Raw genomic sequence first — 19,017 nt, forward strand, 5'->3', positions numbered from 1 at the left:
ATTAAGGGTGCACGATAATATTGGCTAACATGCCGATATTTTGTGTTTGGTCTGTGCAGTGCAGAGACAGCCTCGCTTTTAGTTAATTTTAAGATTTTTTTTTTTTATATGTTGAGTTTAGACAGAAGACTATTCAGAAAATAGGCTCTACTGTGAAAGAGTAAATTGACTAAGCTGAGACTGACTAGTTTGGTATAAAAGTAAGAATTGCTTTATTGGGTATTGGCTAGTACAACTGTAAAATATTGGATACATCCTTACTCAAACCTATAGACTGTTACCAGACAGAACCGCAGCTGAAATAACAAGGGAGAGTGAAAACTTCCCTTTATTCTTATGGTGTTTACCTAGCAAGAGTTGATAAGTCCGACATGCGGCTTATTGTGATCTGGTCACCCTGTGTGCATGTCTGGTATGGCTACTCAGCAGCCATACATTACAGGGAATGAAAAAATCTTTTCAATTTGTTATTGTTGCAATTGCATTCTCTTAATAAAACCCAGTATCTACAGTGCAGGCTCTCCTACTGAAAGTTTTTGAGATACATACAAAAAATGTCCAGTTCACCAGCAGTTTAATGCTCTAAAGATTTATTTCAGTCCTTCATGTTGGAGACTCAGATGTTGACACATGGCAGTACTGCACTTTAAAGATGTTACGTGGACTCTGCTGACTCCATTGCTAATTCTAGAACATTTTCAAGTGGCAGGAAGTCACGAGGAAAGGTGTACTCAGTCAGGTTGGAAAGTCCGGACACCACACAGCAGCTCAAGGCTGTGCGGAAAATATCCATGCCGCACGCCTCATACCACTCATTGGTTAAAGCGGTGTAGTACTCGACGTCCGAAGTGGTGGTGAAGCCGTTGAAACCCCCGACGACAAAGAGGCGATCATCAATTACCTCAATGCCAAAGTTGCTGCGCGGGGTCAGCATAGAGAACACGAGGTTCCACGTGTTGGTATGCAGGTTGTAAGCCTCAGCGGTGCGCAGACGGTTGTTTCCATCGAAGCCACCAACCTAAAAGTAAATACGTGGCTCAAATGATTGAATGTAAGTGTAACCAGCTTCACCGTACCCCTGTAAGAAAATGCACCTGCTATATGTCTTTAGCTGCTTTTGCACAGATACTCCAGAAAGTGACAGAAGAGTTAAGTTGCAATATTGTCCCAAGTTGCCCTTAATATGTAGCAGATACAAGGAGATTGTTTACCTTAGGTGTGATCTGACTACTGGAAATACTCTGATTGGTTTAGGGTTTTACCTGGATAAAGCGAACACCTACCTGACATATTCTCATGCTGTTATATGGAGTTTACACATAAAAGTTGTTTAAAAAAGGCTCATTAACGTCCCAGTATTTGCATTCTCACAGGCCCACATTTGTTGGGAATGTCTAGAAAAGATCAGGGTGCAGTGGTGTGTGAAAATGACTTCTGAATTAAAAGGAAAAAGTAAAATAAAGTAGAAGCCAGCTGTTGTGGAAGTCTGTATGAGACCTTTTTTCACTCAAGCCTCAACTACAGCTATTAAAGCACTGTTGTCTATTACACCACGCTATTATCAACAAAGATGAATAGCCCTCGACAAAGTATTTGTGTTTTCAGTATAAATGTCTTCAAAGCTCTTTTGCCTTTAGTCCAAAAAGGAACATTGAGTTCCAGTCCTTTCTTCCTATAACAGATTAAAGTAGCCCTGATAGGCCTTGGGGCCTAAAAGCCTGATCAAAGACCCTGAGGTCAGCACCAGGGTAAGGTCACTGCATTCTGCTGATGATAACTTTTCCTTTTTTTGAATAGAGACTAAAATAAATACTAAACGGTAGCTAGCTAAATAAAGAAGTGTGTCTCAGAAGGTGAGACTAAAATCTTTGCTTTTTACCAAAGGGTGCAGCTGCAAAACAACTAAATAAGTGGTTTTAAGGCAAATAGCAAGATAAATTTACAGCTAAAATGCCTACCGTCCCCAGAGGATGAGTTCTAATCACTTGGCTTATTCCCTCATTTTTCTAAAGGTATTGCAGGATAAGTTTGAAATTGTCTCTAACATATGTCCTTTATGGAACGATGAGGATGACAATGTTGGTTTTGAATAAGTATTTCTGTTGTACTGAGTGAAATGTGAAATCATCAAAGACACAACATTTTGGGAATGAGGCACATGAAAAAAAAAAAGAGAGAGGCAGAAACATCACTAATCAGTTAAATTAATACATAGAATGAGTAAGAATGCCTTCTCTGAACCTGTGGTCAGGATAGGAATCTGATCATTGATAAATACAAAACAAAGTTAGCCAAATTCTGTGTCAGCCAAATCTGTGTTAAACCTTACTGATCAAAGCACATTACAGATTTGATTTGTATGTTACGTGAGTGTCAGCACTACTTTGTCTTACTGCAAAGACATGATCCGCATATGCAATGACACCTATCCCGCTGCGGCGGCTGTTCATGGGACTGATCATCGTCCACTGGTTGCTCTCTGGGTTGTAATATTCAGCTGTCTGCAGACACTCGTTGCCATTGAGTCCACCACAAATGTAAATCTGAAAACAAAAAAGGGACATTAAAAATTTTTGTGGGACTTCTTTGAGTCAGAAAGCCAGAAATGAATCAAACATAACATGCAATCAATAAGGCTAATTTTTCTGTTCAGGAATGCAGATAAATAACTGTAATATGGGATCTTAATATAATAAAAGAATGATGTGTTTTACAATTTTTTGTAATATCTGTTATATTTTAGTTGACAAGTCAACTCAACTAAAGTACTGTACATAAATGCAAAGATGCACTTGTGATCAGTTAGAAACAAAATAGATATATATTAGTATATTGTTCAACTTTAAACTATACTTTTAAATTTGAAAACATGAACATAGAAACCAGTTTGTGACCTATCTTGCACCTCGCTTCACTGTAAAAATGTGTATTCCCTGACTGGTTGGCAAGTGGTTGCTGGAGGTTGATGGCTGTCACTACTGTGAAATTGTAACCAGGAAGGTGTTGCACCACAAGCCTCCTTGTGTTTCCTTTGGTCGTAAGCAGACTGTTGAGGTTTGCATGGAGTATTCTGACTTGTCTGCAAATACTCAAACTATTTGCTGTAGAAATCTGTAGTCTTTCATACAATCACTGCCTAACCAGCTGAGGAGTACACATTTTTCCCTAGCAACTGGTTGTTACCAAAGGTTGCTGACAGGTCTCTAGGCCTGTGTGCCTGAGACCCTACTCTATTTCTCTGCTACTCTTTTACGTCACCCACCCGGTTGTTAAGTGTTGTGCAGCTGGCGTCGCTCCTCTGTTCGTGCATCGGTGCAATAAGACTCCACTGGTTGAGTTCAGGTTGATAGCGCTCTGCACTGCTGAGTCGTACATGCCCGTCGTAGCCTCCCAGGGCATAGATGAACCCGTTCAACACAGTCACGCTCACATAGCTGCGGCGGGAGTGCATGGGCGCCACCTCATTCCAGGCGCGAGTGGTCAGGTCAAACCTACGGACGCTGTTGAAATGCTCCACCCCGTCGAAGCCACCAACGGAGTAGACGTACCCGTTGAGGAATGCGGCTCCATAATAAGCACGAGGACACTCGAGGTTGTTCGTTACGTTGACCCAGCGGTTAGCCCGGCAATCGTAGGCTTCGATGTCGTTAGTTGGCTCACCACCACTCCACCCCCCAATGGCCAGCAGGATGGAATGAGGCAGGCGCGGACGAGCAAGAGGGTGATACAAGGCAGATATGAAGGGTCTGCTTCCTAGATCATGTATGTCTAAGATGGCATTACTTATCATGGACAGGCACTCAGAATTGGCCTCCACCAGCTCACTAGACAGCACATGGTCCTTCAGGTAGTCTGACGTCATCAATCCCAGTCGGACCTATAGAGAGATGACAGAAGAGAATGTGACTATGAATTTCAACTACATCAGTTTTAGTAAACTCAAGCTTCTTTAGGATAATGCTCCTAATGTTGTTTAATTTTCTTATTGCTAGCAAGAGAGAGACCAAAGTCAGACACCATTAGCCTTTTCGTCAACAGGGACAGTTTTTAGTCATAGCCCTAGCAACTATACTTAATAAATATAATTTATTCTATAGTATGTATGTAGAGATCTGATACGGTTTTAATGCTCTTGAAGAGAATTTCTTAAATGTGGTTTGGCTACACCTGAAAAGAGCAACATCTCAAGATATTAAAGCATCCTTATACCCAGATGGATCGACTCAATCTATGACTTAAATACTGAAGATTTAAGTCCAAACTAAATGTAGTAATGAAAGTTTATAGACCTTGGACAACAGAGCGGTGAGGTGTTGTTTCCGTTGTACAGGTACATGGCTAATCCACTTTGTAAGCGCTTCATACACAGTGGTCTCCAACTGCACATTGAGGTCCTCTCTATCAAGGATGTCAGTAAGTTCCTCCACAGTTAGCTGCAGGAACTCCTCCTCAAGAACAACCTGCTCAAAGTTACTGATGATGTAGTGGTAGGCCTTGGCGCGTAGTTCGGGTGATAAGCATACTTTTGTGAACTGCCAAATGCCAACGCAGTTCTCTGGGCACAGTTGCTCCCCGAGGAAGTCAGAGCAGAGTTTCACAATGTCCATTGCTTTGAATTGATCAGCTGCCATGAGAAGTTCCACTACATTTTCCCCTGCTATGGAAACTGAGCCGGTGTAAGCAAAATTAATGATGAGTGCCATCATCTCAGAAGACAAGCCAGGTATGTTGAAGACCTGTTTGTCTGGGTCGCTGCAGTGGGTGAAAAGAGCCCTGAGGGTAGAGATGGAGAGTTAGTTAGCAGCAACTTAAACTGTAGCACATACTTTATGTGAACTTCATTTTTAGCTGCCTGTGTCTCTAGTGGACTGGCGTGGATTCAGCCGATGCAAGACTTATATTTACAGCAGTGCCCAGACCTCTGTGAGATATACCACTATATGATATTATAACTATTGAAAAAGTTATAGCATCCAAGGGTTTTTGTAAGGTCTCAGAGAACATCTTGGAGATCACTTAGTGTCTCACGATGACAACTGGCATCTACGTAAAGATTAGATGTTATTTTTTTTTATCTGAAGACAAACTATGTAATTTTCATTGGACATCTCAGCAAATTGCACTGCACTTTCCTCTGAGTTATTGATTCTGTCACTAGTTAGCTAAAATTAATGTAAGTCTATTTGCCACAACCAACCAGCCAACCAACCAGATAACGTCCAGTTCCGTACTGACAAAAGATGGTGCTAAATATGTTTTTAAATTTTAATTTTAAGCACTTAAATCCAGTTTCACAGACAGTGTTACATCTATATCAGATTTTGAGAGCAGGACTTAATGGTGTACATTTCCTTTATACTCTTAAGGCTTAAAAGGAACATGAAATGCTACAAATATAAAGGCTAGATTGGACTTTGCTAAAAAAAAAAAATGTAAAAAAAGTCAGCACACTTCTGGAAAAACATTGTTTGGACAAATGATACCAAGATCAACCTTCACCAGAATGATGGCAAGAAAAAAGTATGGAGAAGACGTGGAACAGCTCATGATCCAAAGCACTCCATATCATCGGTAAAAAAAAGGCAGAGGCAGTGTGATGCCTTGGACGTGCAAAGCTGCCACTGGCACTGGGACACTAGTGTTTATTGATGATGTTACACGGGACAGAAGCAGCTAAATGCAGCTAAATTGCACTTCTTGGCTTTAATAAACTCCTATAGGAGTTTATTAAAGCCAAGAAGTGCAATATTTTTGAATTGCCAAGTCAGTCAACTGATCTTAATTCAGTGGTTCCCAAACTTTTTTTGCTAGGCCCCCTTTGTTTTACAAGAAAATCTTCTGTCCAAACCTGTCCATTATGTCCGTTATGCTAGGCTCTGCACCAAGGGGCACGCCCCCTACTTTGGGAACCACTGTTTTAATCCAATTGAGCATGCATTTCACTTGTTGAAGACTAAATTTCAGACAGAAAAGCCTACAAACAAATGACAACTGAAAGCCGCTACAGTAAAGGCCTTGCAGAGCATTAAAAAACAGGAAACCCAGCATCTGGTGATGTCCGTGAGTTCAAGACTTCAGGTTGTCATTGCCAGCAAAGGGTTTTCAACCAAGTATTAGAAATGAAGATTTTATTTTCAGTTATTTAATTTGTCCAATTACTTCTGAGCCCCTGAAATGAAGAGATTGCGCTAAAAAAAGGCTTCAGTTCCTCACATTTTTATGCAGTCTCTTTGTTCCATATATGAAATTAAAGCTCTGTACTTAAACTGGATCTGAGTTGTTTCATTTAAAATTCATTGTGCTAATATACAGAACCAAAATTAGAAAAAAGTTGTCTCTGTCCAAATATTTGTGACCTAACCATGTATAGGTAAGTTCTGAAAACTGCGCAAGTGCTTATCGTATCTCTTCAGGTGTAAAAGGTTAATCCTTGAAAGTCTCATGCACCATAGGTTCGGAGAGATGAAGTGAGGGAAGATTAGAAATTTACAGTCTCCTGAGTTATACTGTAAACATTAACCCATCTCCGCCAGACCAAATCTATCACTGTCACGCTGTCACTCTATTTATGCACGTGTGATGTGCAATGTTCCCTCTAAGCTGCGAACGTGCGCAATTGCGCACTGCTGGCACGGTCTCTGCGCACAGAAAATCTGTGTTGCGCACAAAAAAACCTAACCTGAATTGAAATTAAAATTAATACTTTAACAATTCTGTTTTGCAGTGTTAGTCACGATGCCACCTTATCCCATAGTCCAGCCAATGATGCGATTCATTCGTATATACGCAGCTAATCACCGTCGTCGACAGGCTTTGACAGCGTCCTTATGTGCCGACACCGGTGTTTTAGCTAGCAAAGCGGCGTGGCCGATGTGGAGTGAAGCCACGTTGATGACAATGTGTAAAACCATTGGAGATGTGAGCAGACGGAACAATTAACGGAAAAAGTGTGGACTTTATACCAGTTTTTAAATTGTGTTGATAGGCCACGTAAAACCAGAGTTATGATAAAAAAAAATGCAATGTTTGGTTTTCTTCCTGAATACTGTCGTTGTTTATATTTACTGCGGGAATAAACGGTAAAAACGGCGTTTTATAAGAAAAAAGGCTCGAAAGCGCTCACCTGTGAGCAAAAACAAACTCCACCCCCTCTCCCTTTCCTATTCGTCCAAAAAACTACCATGTCGACCAATCAAAAAATGATATGGCAACGAGGCATCTAGTTGTTAAAAAACGGGGGGAAGTTTTAGGAGTGACGGCGGTGCTTTGAGATGTGAGAGATTTGAGACGTTTAGCGCAAATCTTGTGTAGTTAGTGTGTCGTGTAGTCAATAGTTTTGTTGTGTGTGTCAGAACAATGAGGCGACTGCTGAATGTTACAGGTGTTACAGGAGTGATACATCTCCTGCTGTCAGGCCTGCAGGTATCAGGCTGTTGTTCTCCTTTATCTCATAGTGGACAGAAAGTATTTTTTGGAGTGGCACAAATAATTTGTGTGGCATCAAATTTGATGCAGATCAGCTGATTGTTCTGTAAATAGTTTGAAATGTTTATTTAAAAATGCCTTGGCTGTATTTAAAAAAAATAGCTGCAAAAAAACTTGTGATCTCCACTCAGTTTGGCAAAAAATCTGTTTGCCAAACTGAGTTACTTTTTTAAAGAAGTAACTATATAATTAATTGCCCAGCATTGGTCATTATATACTATATTTTGCAGACAGAGAGTTACAGGACTCTCTCCCAGACCACAGACTCATAATACAAGTCAGAGCTTTATAAAAAAAAAAAAAAAAAAAAAAGGCGGGGGGGGGGGGGGGGGGGGGGGGGAATGAAAGAAAGTTGTGTTTTCAAAATTGGAGTTCAAGTTTTTTTTTTTTACTTCCAATAGTGTTAACATACTACACAGGTCAATGGCTAGATTTTTTTTACATTTTCATTGTAAATGGGCTAAAGCAGTTAATTAAAAGTAGTCTAACATAAATGCTGTAATTTGATTATTTGAATAAACCATGTAACTTGGATGGATTCGATGCTGGCATGACCACAGTGCACACGTCTGATGTCGCTCACAGTAGTCCAAGGGACCGCTCAGGGAGTTTGCTCAGACACGTGAAAAATTAGAGGGAACATTGGTGATGTGTGAGGGACATTGGTATGCCTGAGCAAATGAGTCAGATAGGGTGTTAACTGTGCTGTCAATGACCCTAAGATTATAATCTCCCAATCCCTTGTAAATGCCCAACCCTATATACTGAAATCACTACCAAATATGTGCAAATAACTGGTAAAATGCAATAGTGAAATCCACTTCTACAATATTCCTGTGTGTCATGAAATAAATTAGCTCAATTAATTATTTTGTTAATTTTCCAGTGTACAAACATACATGGGTATTTTACACATGTTGTGATTGGGATACATGGACCAATTCTCAGGAAACCTCATGGCAAAGCAATTCTACTGTAGACTGAATGGATTTATTAAATGTGCTTCCTAGTGGACAAATAACAAATACATAAAAGGAAATATTTCAGCTGGTTTCATACTCATACTGGCCTTGTGTATCAGCACTATTGCAATAATTCTGACAGATAAAGTAAAAGGCTTATTGAACATTGAACTATCCTCAGTTTGATAACACTGACTGTGCATAGGTTAGTTTAGTGGAACTTGTCCACCCCGTTATGTCAGAGCCCAGAACAATTTTCTGCATGGACCACACCCAGTGGATGAAACTGAACCAATCAGCGGGAGCTGTGCACAAAGTTCTCCTTTTATGGAGAGAGACTGCAGAACGGACCCTGATAAAATCCTGCAATTTACTGCCCTTTATTGCAGTCAAGTTCAGGTACTAAATCCTATGGGAGTGCAGCCCTGAGTCAGAGTTCTCCTACACTGAAAACCTTTCCTCACACAGGTAAGACAACAGCAGATCCCACTGAATGTCTTTTACTTATATTTTAAATACTCTCAAATTGTAAACTTCACATTTCAAACAAGTGGTATCTTTTAATCCCATTACTTAAATTTCTTACTTAAGTTGAACCGATCATTAGAAACCACTTGTTATGTATAATGTTCTTGTTATGGCGTCTTGATGTGTGCTCAATCATCCAGGTAAGTAAATCTCCAAAAGTTGATTCTGTTCATCTGGACGTAGCGTTTTGTGGGAGAAACGTTTCGTCACTCATCCAAGTGATTTCTTCAGTCTCAGCTGACTGCAGGTTTCCCCAATCTTATAAACAGTACATTTGCATAATGACTTCAATGGGCTGGTTTCAGTCATTCCAAGAGGATGCCATCTGTAGTTTGTAGAAATGTATTGACTAAGGAGTTGGAAAGAAAGCGTCCAGACTTCTTCAAGTTTCTAGAAGACATTCTACCTTTGATCCAAGAGGCTTCTTCGGTTCTAAAACTTACCTATCCCCTTGCCAGTCCAACTTTTCCACTAAGAATTGCCTTAGTTTTTTTTTTTTTTTTTTTTGTGAAATAGATTCAACAACGTACTCTTCAGAGAGATTCTGGGGGATACTGACTTAACAGGATTATACAGTTCACACCTAGACCCTATTTAAAATATCTTGGAAAAAAACACTGAACATGTCCACATCTGTCTTTGGATTGGAGGAAGCCAAAGAAGAACTTGAAGGGAAGCCACACAGGCACAGGAAGAATATGTAAAGTCCCCACGGAAAGGCTGGTTTGGAAGAAAGATCTTCACTGTGAAATGCCAGTGCTTTGTGTTGTTTATGCTACATTAAATGCCACAGCACAAAATTGAGACTCATCACAGCGGCCACTGGCTTTCCGATCTTCTATTGTCCAACTAATAGGAGTTGCAGCTAGTGTGGTCGTTGTCTTTGTTGCCATCATATCAACTTGAAGGATTTTGACTATGTGCCTCAAACATTAGGCATCAACAAGGCATTTTCACCCAAAGAACTGCAGCTCACATTATATTTTCTCTTTTTCAGATCACTTACTGTAAATCCTAGAGATGATTGTGTGAAAAGTATTCTTAACAGCCTTCTATAGCAATGGGCAGACTGAGCACTGGGTTTCGACTGAACCCTGTGCCAGCGATGTCAGATGATAAAACATACCACATGGAAAACACTACAGCTTAACAGCTGATCTAAAAATCCTTTCCTCCCTTTTTATTCCCTTCATACAGAAAATGGAAGACGAAATTGCCGCCCTCGTTGTTGACAACGGATCTGGAATGTGCAAAGCTGGCTTTGCAGGAGATGATGCTCCACGTGCTGTGTTCCCCTCCATTGTTGGACGCCCCAGGCATCAGGTACATATTCCTTAATAAACCTCACATACCTTGTAATCTTTTCATAACTGCTGACCTTTTCATAATCACACTGATCTTTGCATTCCTAGGGTGTAATGGTTGGTATGGGCCAGAAAGACAGCTATGTTGGTGACGAGGCACAAAGCAAAAGAGGAATCCTGACCCTCAAGTACCCCATTGAGCACGGAATTGTCAACAACTGGGATGACATGGAGAAGATCTGGCATCACACCTTCTACAATGAGCTGAGAGTTGCCCCTGAGGAGCATCCAGTCTTGCTCACAGAGGCCCCCCTGAACCCCAAGTCAAACAGGGAAAAGATGACTCAGGTAACAAGAGCTGACACCTTGACGAACTTCCCCCTAAGTCAGGAAACTGTTGAGCTGCAGTGCCCAACAACAGGAAACTATGTTGCCACTCGGGTGTTTCTTCCCCTGCTCAATCTGTCTTTCCTCATCCTCCTTCAACCCTCCAGGTTTTTTCTCCAGGTGTCTGCATGTAAAAAAAAGAAGAATGGAGCAGGTTGCGGCACTTTAACTTGTAGAGTCAGTGTAACAAAGGAGTTTTGTAATAAATTGCTTTTCTATAAAGTAGTTTTACTATTAAAATTCAACCCAGTGTGCTGTTCTTTCCGTACAATTGAACTAACACATAGAAACTTATTTCAGAGTACTTTGGCTTTTAGTTTCACTGATCATCTCTTTTCTCCTGCTCTCCTTGCAGATCATGTTTGAGACCTTCAACACTCCTGCCATGTATGTGGCCATCCAGGCAGTGCTGTCCCTGTATGCCTCTGGTCGTACCACTGGTATTGTCATGGACTCCGGTGATGGTGTCTCCCACACTGTGCCCATCTATGAAGGCTACGCTCTGCCCCATGCCATTGTCAGGTTGGACCTGGCTGGCAGGGACCTCACAGACTACCTCATGAAAATCCTGACTGAGAGAGGCCACAGCTTTACCACCACAGGTGAGAAAATGGACACAGTCAAGGAAAGATGGTTTACACCAGGAAAACCCCCAGAAAAGCCTAAATGTAATGCGTTTTCTTGTCTCACAGCTGAGCGTGAGATTGTGCGTGACATCAAGGAGAAGCTGTGCTATGTTGCCCTGGACTTTGAGCAGGAGATGGGAACTGCTGCCTCTTCTTCATCCCTGGAGAAGAGCTATGAGCTGCCTGATGGACAGGTCATCACTATTGGGAATGAGAGGTTCCGTTGCCCAGAGGCTCTCTTCCAGCCCACATTCCTTGGTAAGCAGCGTCAGCTTTAAGATAGATTTCTGTGAATTGTTAAGCAGTTGTAGCTGAGTGATCACTAACGTTCCAACTCTCCACAGGTATGGAGGCCTGTGGTATCCATGAAACTACCTATAACAGCATCATGAAGTGCGATGTGGACATCCGTAAGGACCTGTACGCCAACACTGTGCTGTCTGGAGGTACCACCATGTATCCTGGCATTGCTGACCGCATGCAGAAGGAGATCACTTCACTGGCACCCAGCACCATGAAGATCAAGGTAAAATTCTTGTTGCTCAATCCTCAGTCTGTGATGTTTAAATGTGGCGTGTTTTCATTGCTGACAACTCTACTTCTGCCATTGCAGATTATTGCTCCCCCAGAGAGGAAGTACTCTGTATGGATTGGAGGCTCCATCCTGGCTTCTCTGTCCACCTTCCAGCAGATGTGGATCAGCAAGCAGGAGTACGATGAGTCCGGCCCCAGCATCGTCCACAGAAAGTGCTTCTAGACAGACTGCCCCCACCCCACCACCACCAAAACACACACTGCAAGAAAAAGAAATGACTGGCTCTGCATACATGCCTATAGCACCAAACTGGTGCATGCCTAGCCGACACCTTTTCCATTTTTCCATCACTTTGGCTATGGCACCATGCTTTCTCATGGGGAGAAACTCTGCAGGAAGCATAGAGCATCCCATTCAGTGTGAATTTGTACTTAGTTTTTCTGTAACAAACTCTTTTTCACTTGAATGTATTTCAAAAATAAGAAATGTTTCCAAAAAAATACTGGAAATGTGTTGATAAATATCAGTAAATTAGTAAACCTATAAATCCAACATGAAATATTATGGCTTCTTCTTCTTCTAAAACATTGAAATGCAGCAATTTCAGCTTCATGAAGATGTATCTGCCAAGATTTTTGTATTAAAATGGTTTAGCAAAATTGACAGAAAAGATTATCAGTTTTGTGATATTTTTCTTTAGTTTTTTGTTAGCTTTTTTTGTTTTTGGTCTCACTTGCTTTACTTATTGAATGTGTTTATTATTTATTTTTATATCTACAGATATTTTACTTCTTGGTCATTGCCAACTGCACTGTTTTCTCACAGCACGACCGTCGGTGGTATACTTGGACTGGTAGCCAGGGAGGCTGCAGCACTTGATGAACTGAGTTGACTGAGCATTTGTCCGAAAAGATGAATGCACAGTCAACTCTAACTGAAACAGAGAAATAAAGAAAGGAAGCAAAACAAGAGAAATGTGTCCAACTGTCAAGGGAGGCAAAAGTACAGGCAGCTATATATATATATATATATATATATATATATATATATATATATATATATATATATATATATATATATATATATAAGCTGCTAGATGAAAAAAAAAAATACTGAAGCTACTAATAGCTAACGAACTTCTTGTACTTCTTTACTCAAGTAAAAGTGATAAAGTCCAGGCTCTAAAATGAACTCAGAATAAGAAAGTAAAAAGCAGCTGTTAGAAGAAGCTCTTTTGGTGAAGAGATAGCCTTTAGTATAGCTATTAATATAAAAATACCAATAATATTAGTACATGGGAATGAAAATTTTCCTTTTACTTTGCCTCCACAGCTAAACAGAAAAATCGGATGAGTCCGGGGTTAAAGGGGTATTCAATTTAAACCCTAAAACCGATTTTAGGGTTTGAGTGGGAACCCTAAAATCGGTTTTATTGGCTCATTGTGGGGAAAAGAATCACAACTCACAATACTTTACACTGAGGGCTCCAGCAGATTTCCTTAGTGTTCGAGCTGTGATCAGCTGCTGCTGCGAATAGGTTTACTGCTCTTTATGGATTTACACAACTGAATTCAATGAGATGCAACACAATATTTCACAAAATGTTTTCCCTGATTTTCGTTCCCTACACTGACAGTATACTGCTTATGATGAGATGAGATAGCCTTTATTTGTCCGTTGCAGGTCTTTTGCCCACAACCGAGATGACAGACCTTGCCAACCGTACAAACAATACACAAACATCACATTGGGGAGACAGGTCAGGCTAGGTAGCGAGTAAAAAAACATCGAAATGTGTAACACAAAAGGATAATACAGGAATGCACAGATATCAACACACCATAGCACAATAAACACAGACAAGCAACATGGGAAAGTGTTCCAGTGTGTACATCTGATCTGGGACCGCTGCAATCGTCGACTGCGCCTCCAGCTGACCCGATGTCCACATCAGAGGGGAGGTAAGCGTTGGAGGTGGCGTTGGATCCGGGGTAGGGAGGGTGATGCGTCAGTGAGTGCTTATCAGTATCAGTATATGTATGTGTGTGCGTGTCCATAGTTCAGCTGAGACAGTGTCCTTCGCCCCGCCAGGCTAAGTAAACAGTCTACCAGCCAACCCAGGTGGCCTTGTAGGGAATGGGAAGGAACAGACTCAACACAGTCGTTATCAGGGAGTTTTTGTTCGGCTCCAGCCTTGAGCCCACAGCTGGCGCCGAAGGGGTAGCCGGATTATGATGGTAATTTTTCTTTTGCAACAACTCATGAGAATTTCAAAGCTGTTCTTTAACACTCCAACACTGGTCTCTCAATCTCTCGTTGGAGAACCGCGAGCTTCCCGATGATGGTATCAAACTTGCGCTCCGTGGTCTTGTCATTCTTTTGCTCAGAGAGCCGATTCTGAGACCTCACGACTGCAGTGAGCTGTTCCACGATGTAATCCAACTTTCGCTCAAAGGTGTTATTTTGAGCAGGCCTCTCCTTGATGTAACCCAATATATGCTCAGAGGTGTTATTCTGAGTATTCACGGCAGCTGTAAGCGTCTCCAAGGTCTTAACCATGCTGCTTTCAATGAGCCCGTTCTGAGAAGTCGCACCTCGTCCAATCGTTTCAATCCCAGTGGGCAGCCTTGGGGGGGTTTGAACAGCTGGTTCCGCTTTTTTTAATTCTCCGTTAAGCCTGGGCCAAGCCAGCTCCGATCAGCAAGAACTCTGTTATCATGGTTCCGAATAGGTAGATATCTTCAGCGTCCTCGATTGACATTCCCGCCAGGCACACGATCCTCCATGTCTGCCACCCATCCATCGTGTATCCGGCAGGGAAAGTCCCTCCAGGGCACTCGGGCTCTCCCTAGCCCAGACTTCTCGTTGAGAAAAGGGTGTCAATAGCATTCAGAGACCAGTTGATCAAATCCATAATTCTCTTTAGGTTTTAGAAACAGACTGTGAGAGAGTGTTCCAGGGAAAGTAATACAAAAAAAACCCACAAGACTAGACAAGGACATAAGAACTAACCAGGGAAGATAAGGGAGAGGAGAGGAGAAAAAGTGCGTCCGCCTCCTCCGAGAGCCAAAAGGTCTTCATATTATTATAGTATTAATGTTCAATTTAGTGAATGAATCTAAGTGTCTCATCAGTTTAAATTAACAATTAATCTCTGCTGCTCTGCACTTGATGTAACCTAACTGTGACCAGTTACAGAGCCACTGTGCACCAGTCCCTACCTTGATGCTAAAGTACTGGGAACACAGCTTTTGAACAAAACGCTATTCCCGATTGTTAGGGGCCATTTTAGCGCCTTAGTGTAGTGCCTTAAATTATTAAATGAAATAAATATTTTTTCCAGTAAAGTTAAAAAGTATGTTTACTTGATAATTTCCAGCATCTGGTGACTATGTATGTGTGTTGGAGAAGCCATTGTGGCAGGAACATGGAGCAAAAGGATTAAATCTGAGTAGCCTACAAAGTCAGACAAAGTTAGAACTGTTCTTTTCGCTACACCTACTGCACACAAACAAACTAAGGCCTCCAGCCTCTGAGTTCAGTTAGACAGAGATATATGCCACTGGACGTGGTCATTTCCCATCCTCCAGGGACAAAACGGATGTCATGTAACCCCCCCCCCCCCCCCCCCCTCTTTTCATCTACTGTCTGGGTGAATGGTTAATATGGAAATACTTTGGGCTTTGACACCTTCCCCTTCTCACCCTCCGACCCGAGTCAAACAGTTTCAGTTCCTGCCTTTTCAGATCAATCATTAAACCAATGTACTGTGGCTCCACACTGAAAACACCTTTCATTATTTCTCCCTCTATGTTCTCTGCCTCAGAAACTCAGAAAAAGACATTCAAGCTTGACACTGAGACTGCAGAGACAAGAGTATGGGGCATAGAGGCTTGATAACAAAACCTAAAGACTAGATAACAAAACTAAGAAGACCTGAGAAAACAAATATTAAACAGAGGGATCTCAATCATAATAACCAGAACTTGGAACAGAATCTTAACTTCACAATATTAAATAAACAGAATCAAAAGTCCAAACACATAAAAACTGTGTCACAGACCCAAGACCATGACATCTTAGTATTTTCATAAAGTGATCTTGCAGAACTAACCAGTTTTTGATTTAAGGGGCATCTATCCATCCTGCAGTCTGAGATGTTGTAAGCTGCTGTGCAGTGACTGCTGTGACAGGAGGTTAATCTGGTTTCTATCTTGCTTTTGACACTTAAACACTGAGACACTTGATTAGTAACAATCTTTTGGCGCTGCATGTCCCTACTTTCTTTTATAAATGTACCAATATAGCACGGACAGTCGTAACACCAGTATTAATACAGAAAGAAAACTGCTTTTTTATACTTATTGTGTGCATATAAACTTTGTCTCATCAGCTCTAGGGAACTTTATTATCACGGTCTTATAGGCACCTGCTTGATAACAAAGACATAAAACGTCTCATGACCTTGCAGCTTACAGTAATTTGTTTGTCACTGTACACACAGTCAGGTTACAAGAAGGCTACAATCATATACCATTAGTATACAAAAGGTTAAGTGTGTTGAAATACAAGTTTTCCACTACAATGTTCATGTGTTCATGTGTAATAAATTGATAACAGGGGTAATAGCTTTATTTTGATACCAAACATAGGTATGTATGGGAAATTCCACAACTGTTAATCATATCTCATTCAGGCCTACAAGATTAATGAGTCCTTGAAAATCACATGCACCATAGGTTAGGTGAAGAGAGGTGATGGGAGATAAGAAATTTATAGTCTCATCACAATCATGCTGTAAACATTAGCCCCCCTAAGTCAGACCACATGCATCTCTGGCACAGAGTGCCATGTGGTCTGTGCCTCCAGTGCATGTGGCCTCAAGACCCAGTGTCCTGGTATCTGCAAATGAGCAACACGTAAATGCTCTGGTGAAATCACATTTATCCCATTAATTAAATTATATAAATTAATTATTCTGTTAGGTTTCCAGTGCACAAATATGGAAGGGTATGTTATATGAGTACGTTATATGAATAATGGACATAATCAGGATTTATTGGCCCCATTCACAATACTTATAATGCCTATCAAAGTTGTGCACACTGCGATAATTTGGACAGATGATAAAAATAGGATTTATTGAACACTGCCCGACCCCAGATAGTTAACACTGACAGTACATAGGTTAGTTTACTGGAACTTCTCCCCCCGTGTTGCCAAAGTGCAGAACCAGTGACTGTATATGCCATACCCAGTGGATGTGTCTGAGCCAATCAGAGTAACTCATGTGAAAAGTTCTGCTCTTATGGAGAGGGGCTGCAGCACGACCTCTGATAAAATCCTCCAATTTATTGGCCTTCATTTGCAGTCAAATTCAGATACTAAATCCCACTGGAGTGTATAGTGCTTACTGCCAGTCCTCCTACACTGAATACGCTCCCTCACACAGGTAAGACAAGTGCTAAATGCCAATGGAAGTTTTTCTCATGTATAAAACGTTTTCATTTGACATTTTAAGCTTTGTATTTTAAACACCAGGAAGTGGTTTTTTTTCACCATTTAAGTTAAAAGATCAGGTTTTCTATAAGTCCTCATTTTAGTTGAAATAACCACTTAAATTATACTTGTTATACATTGACAGCTTTCGTAGAAATGTGTTGGTAGCTATGCGTAGACCACCTCTTGCCTTCGGAACTGCCTTAATTCTTCCTACATGATTCAAGCTCCAGACTTTACCGGAGGCAGGATACACCCTAGAGAGGTCAGCTGTCTCTCACAGGGTTGGCAAAGAGAGACAGACAGACATCCACATCACATTCACATCTACAGCCAATTAAGAATAACCTAATGATGAAGCCTCATCTGTTATTGGACTGTGGGAGGAGGCCAGAGTACCCGCAGAGAACCCACGATTGCACAAGGAGAACTTTCAGTCTCCACAAAGAAAGGCCCAGGACCTTCTTACTGTGAAGCAACAGGTCATCATGATGCAAGTCTCCTATTCCAAAACATCTCAAAGGTGCAGTCTTGGATTCAGATCTGGAACTGTGAAGGTCATTTGAGTACCAGTAACAGTTTGAGATGTTTTGAGCTTCGTGACATGGTGAGGGATCCTGCTGGAAGCAGCCATAAGAAGATGAGTATACAGTGGCTATAAAGGGACACGGTTTAACAAAAACTCTCAAGCAGACTTTGGTGTTTAGATGATGCTCGGCTGATACCCAGTGTACCAAGAAAATATCCCCAGGACCATTACACCACTACCAGCCTGAACCACTGAAACAAGAAAGGTTGCATCTGTACTTTCATGCAAACACACCACTACCAGTGAAATGTCACACCAGAAATTGAGACTCATCAGATGAGACAATGAGACAATCTTTTTCCAATTTTATTTTGCAGTTTTGGAGACTTTTTTTGTTCTTAGCTGATAGGCGTGGCACCTGGCATGTTCTTCTGCTGCTCTAGCCCACCTGCTTCAAAGTCTTGCATGTTCAGAAATGCTCTTCTGCATTCTTTGGTTCTAAAAAGTGATTATTTTAGTTAATGTTGCCTTGCTGTCACATCAAAGCAGTCCAGCTATTCTCCTTTGACATCAACACATTGGTATGTGATGACTTTTTTAGAAAGACAAAAACAGAAACTTTTGACTAAGCAAATAAATCCCATTAAATCATACCATTTGTAATGCCTGTCTGAACTCTGAATAGACATGACTTTGACTTAAGAATTGTAAAAAAAATATTGTTTTAATAGTTAAATAAATATCTACTAGATTACCAAAAACGATTTTCTAATAGCTGACAAAGACAAGTGATGAAATATTTTATCTTTTAGAAAAAGAAGCAAAAGAATATAATGAAAACACCTCCATACACACACTGTAAACCCAAGGATGTCAGCAGAACAAAAATTAAGGCAAATTTATTTTTATTTTTTTTAAGTTAATGACATTTATGTACTTGTACATTTTAACAACAATAAAACTAACATGTTTAAAAGTTAAATTAAAAAATATTCAGTAACGGATACTTAAAGCTTTCCATCATATAGACATAACATAACTAAGGAACAAGCACAGTGGAGTCATTGAGCCAAACTCAATATTTATTCCTTACTTTTGTCATTATTTTAAATTAGACAAGAGTGGAACATCTGGAATTCAAAAAGTCAAAATCATACTAACC

The 19,017-nt window shown here is 40.8% G+C and overlaps 2 protein-coding genes across 2 annotated transcripts; one reads left to right on the plus strand and one right to left on the minus strand.

Annotated features, from left to right (window-relative positions):
* Positions 1-655: 655 nt before the first annotated feature.
* LOC147327489 (kelch-like protein 10) lies at positions 656-4,721 on the minus strand. Its single transcript, XM_086297551.1, has 4 exons — positions 4,290-4,721; positions 3,263-3,877; positions 2,394-2,543; positions 656-1,018 (listed from the first exon to the last, which is right to left on the minus strand). The coding sequence occupies exons 1-4, from the start codon at positions 4,704-4,706 to the stop codon at positions 656-658; spliced, it is 1,545 nt and encodes a 514-aa protein (XP_086153677.1). The 5' UTR covers positions 4,707-4,721.
* Positions 4,722-8,835: 4,114 nt separating this feature from the next.
* On the plus strand, positions 8,836-12,386 carry LOC147327490 (actin, cytoplasmic 1-like). Its single transcript, XM_086295147.1, has 7 exons — positions 8,836-8,915; positions 10,173-10,298; positions 10,388-10,627; positions 11,022-11,268; positions 11,359-11,550; positions 11,637-11,818; positions 11,906-12,386. The coding sequence occupies exons 2-7, from the start codon at positions 10,176-10,178 to the stop codon at positions 12,047-12,049; spliced, it is 1,128 nt and encodes a 375-aa protein (XP_086151273.1). The 5' UTR covers positions 8,836-8,915; positions 10,173-10,175; the 3' UTR covers positions 12,050-12,386.
* The last annotated feature ends 6,631 nt before the right edge of the window (positions 12,387-19,017 follow it).

The sequence above is a fragment of the Aulonocara sp. 'chitande type north' Nkhata Bay genome, linkage group LG6 (assembly GCF_057382095.1).
Source record: "Aulonocara sp. 'chitande type north' Nkhata Bay isolate Kocher_YH1m ecotype deep benthic linkage group LG6, A_spYH_male_GT1.1, whole genome shotgun sequence".
NCBI classification, from domain to species: domain Eukaryota; kingdom Metazoa; phylum Chordata; class Actinopteri; order Cichliformes; family Cichlidae; genus Aulonocara; species Aulonocara sp. 'chitande type north' Nkhata Bay.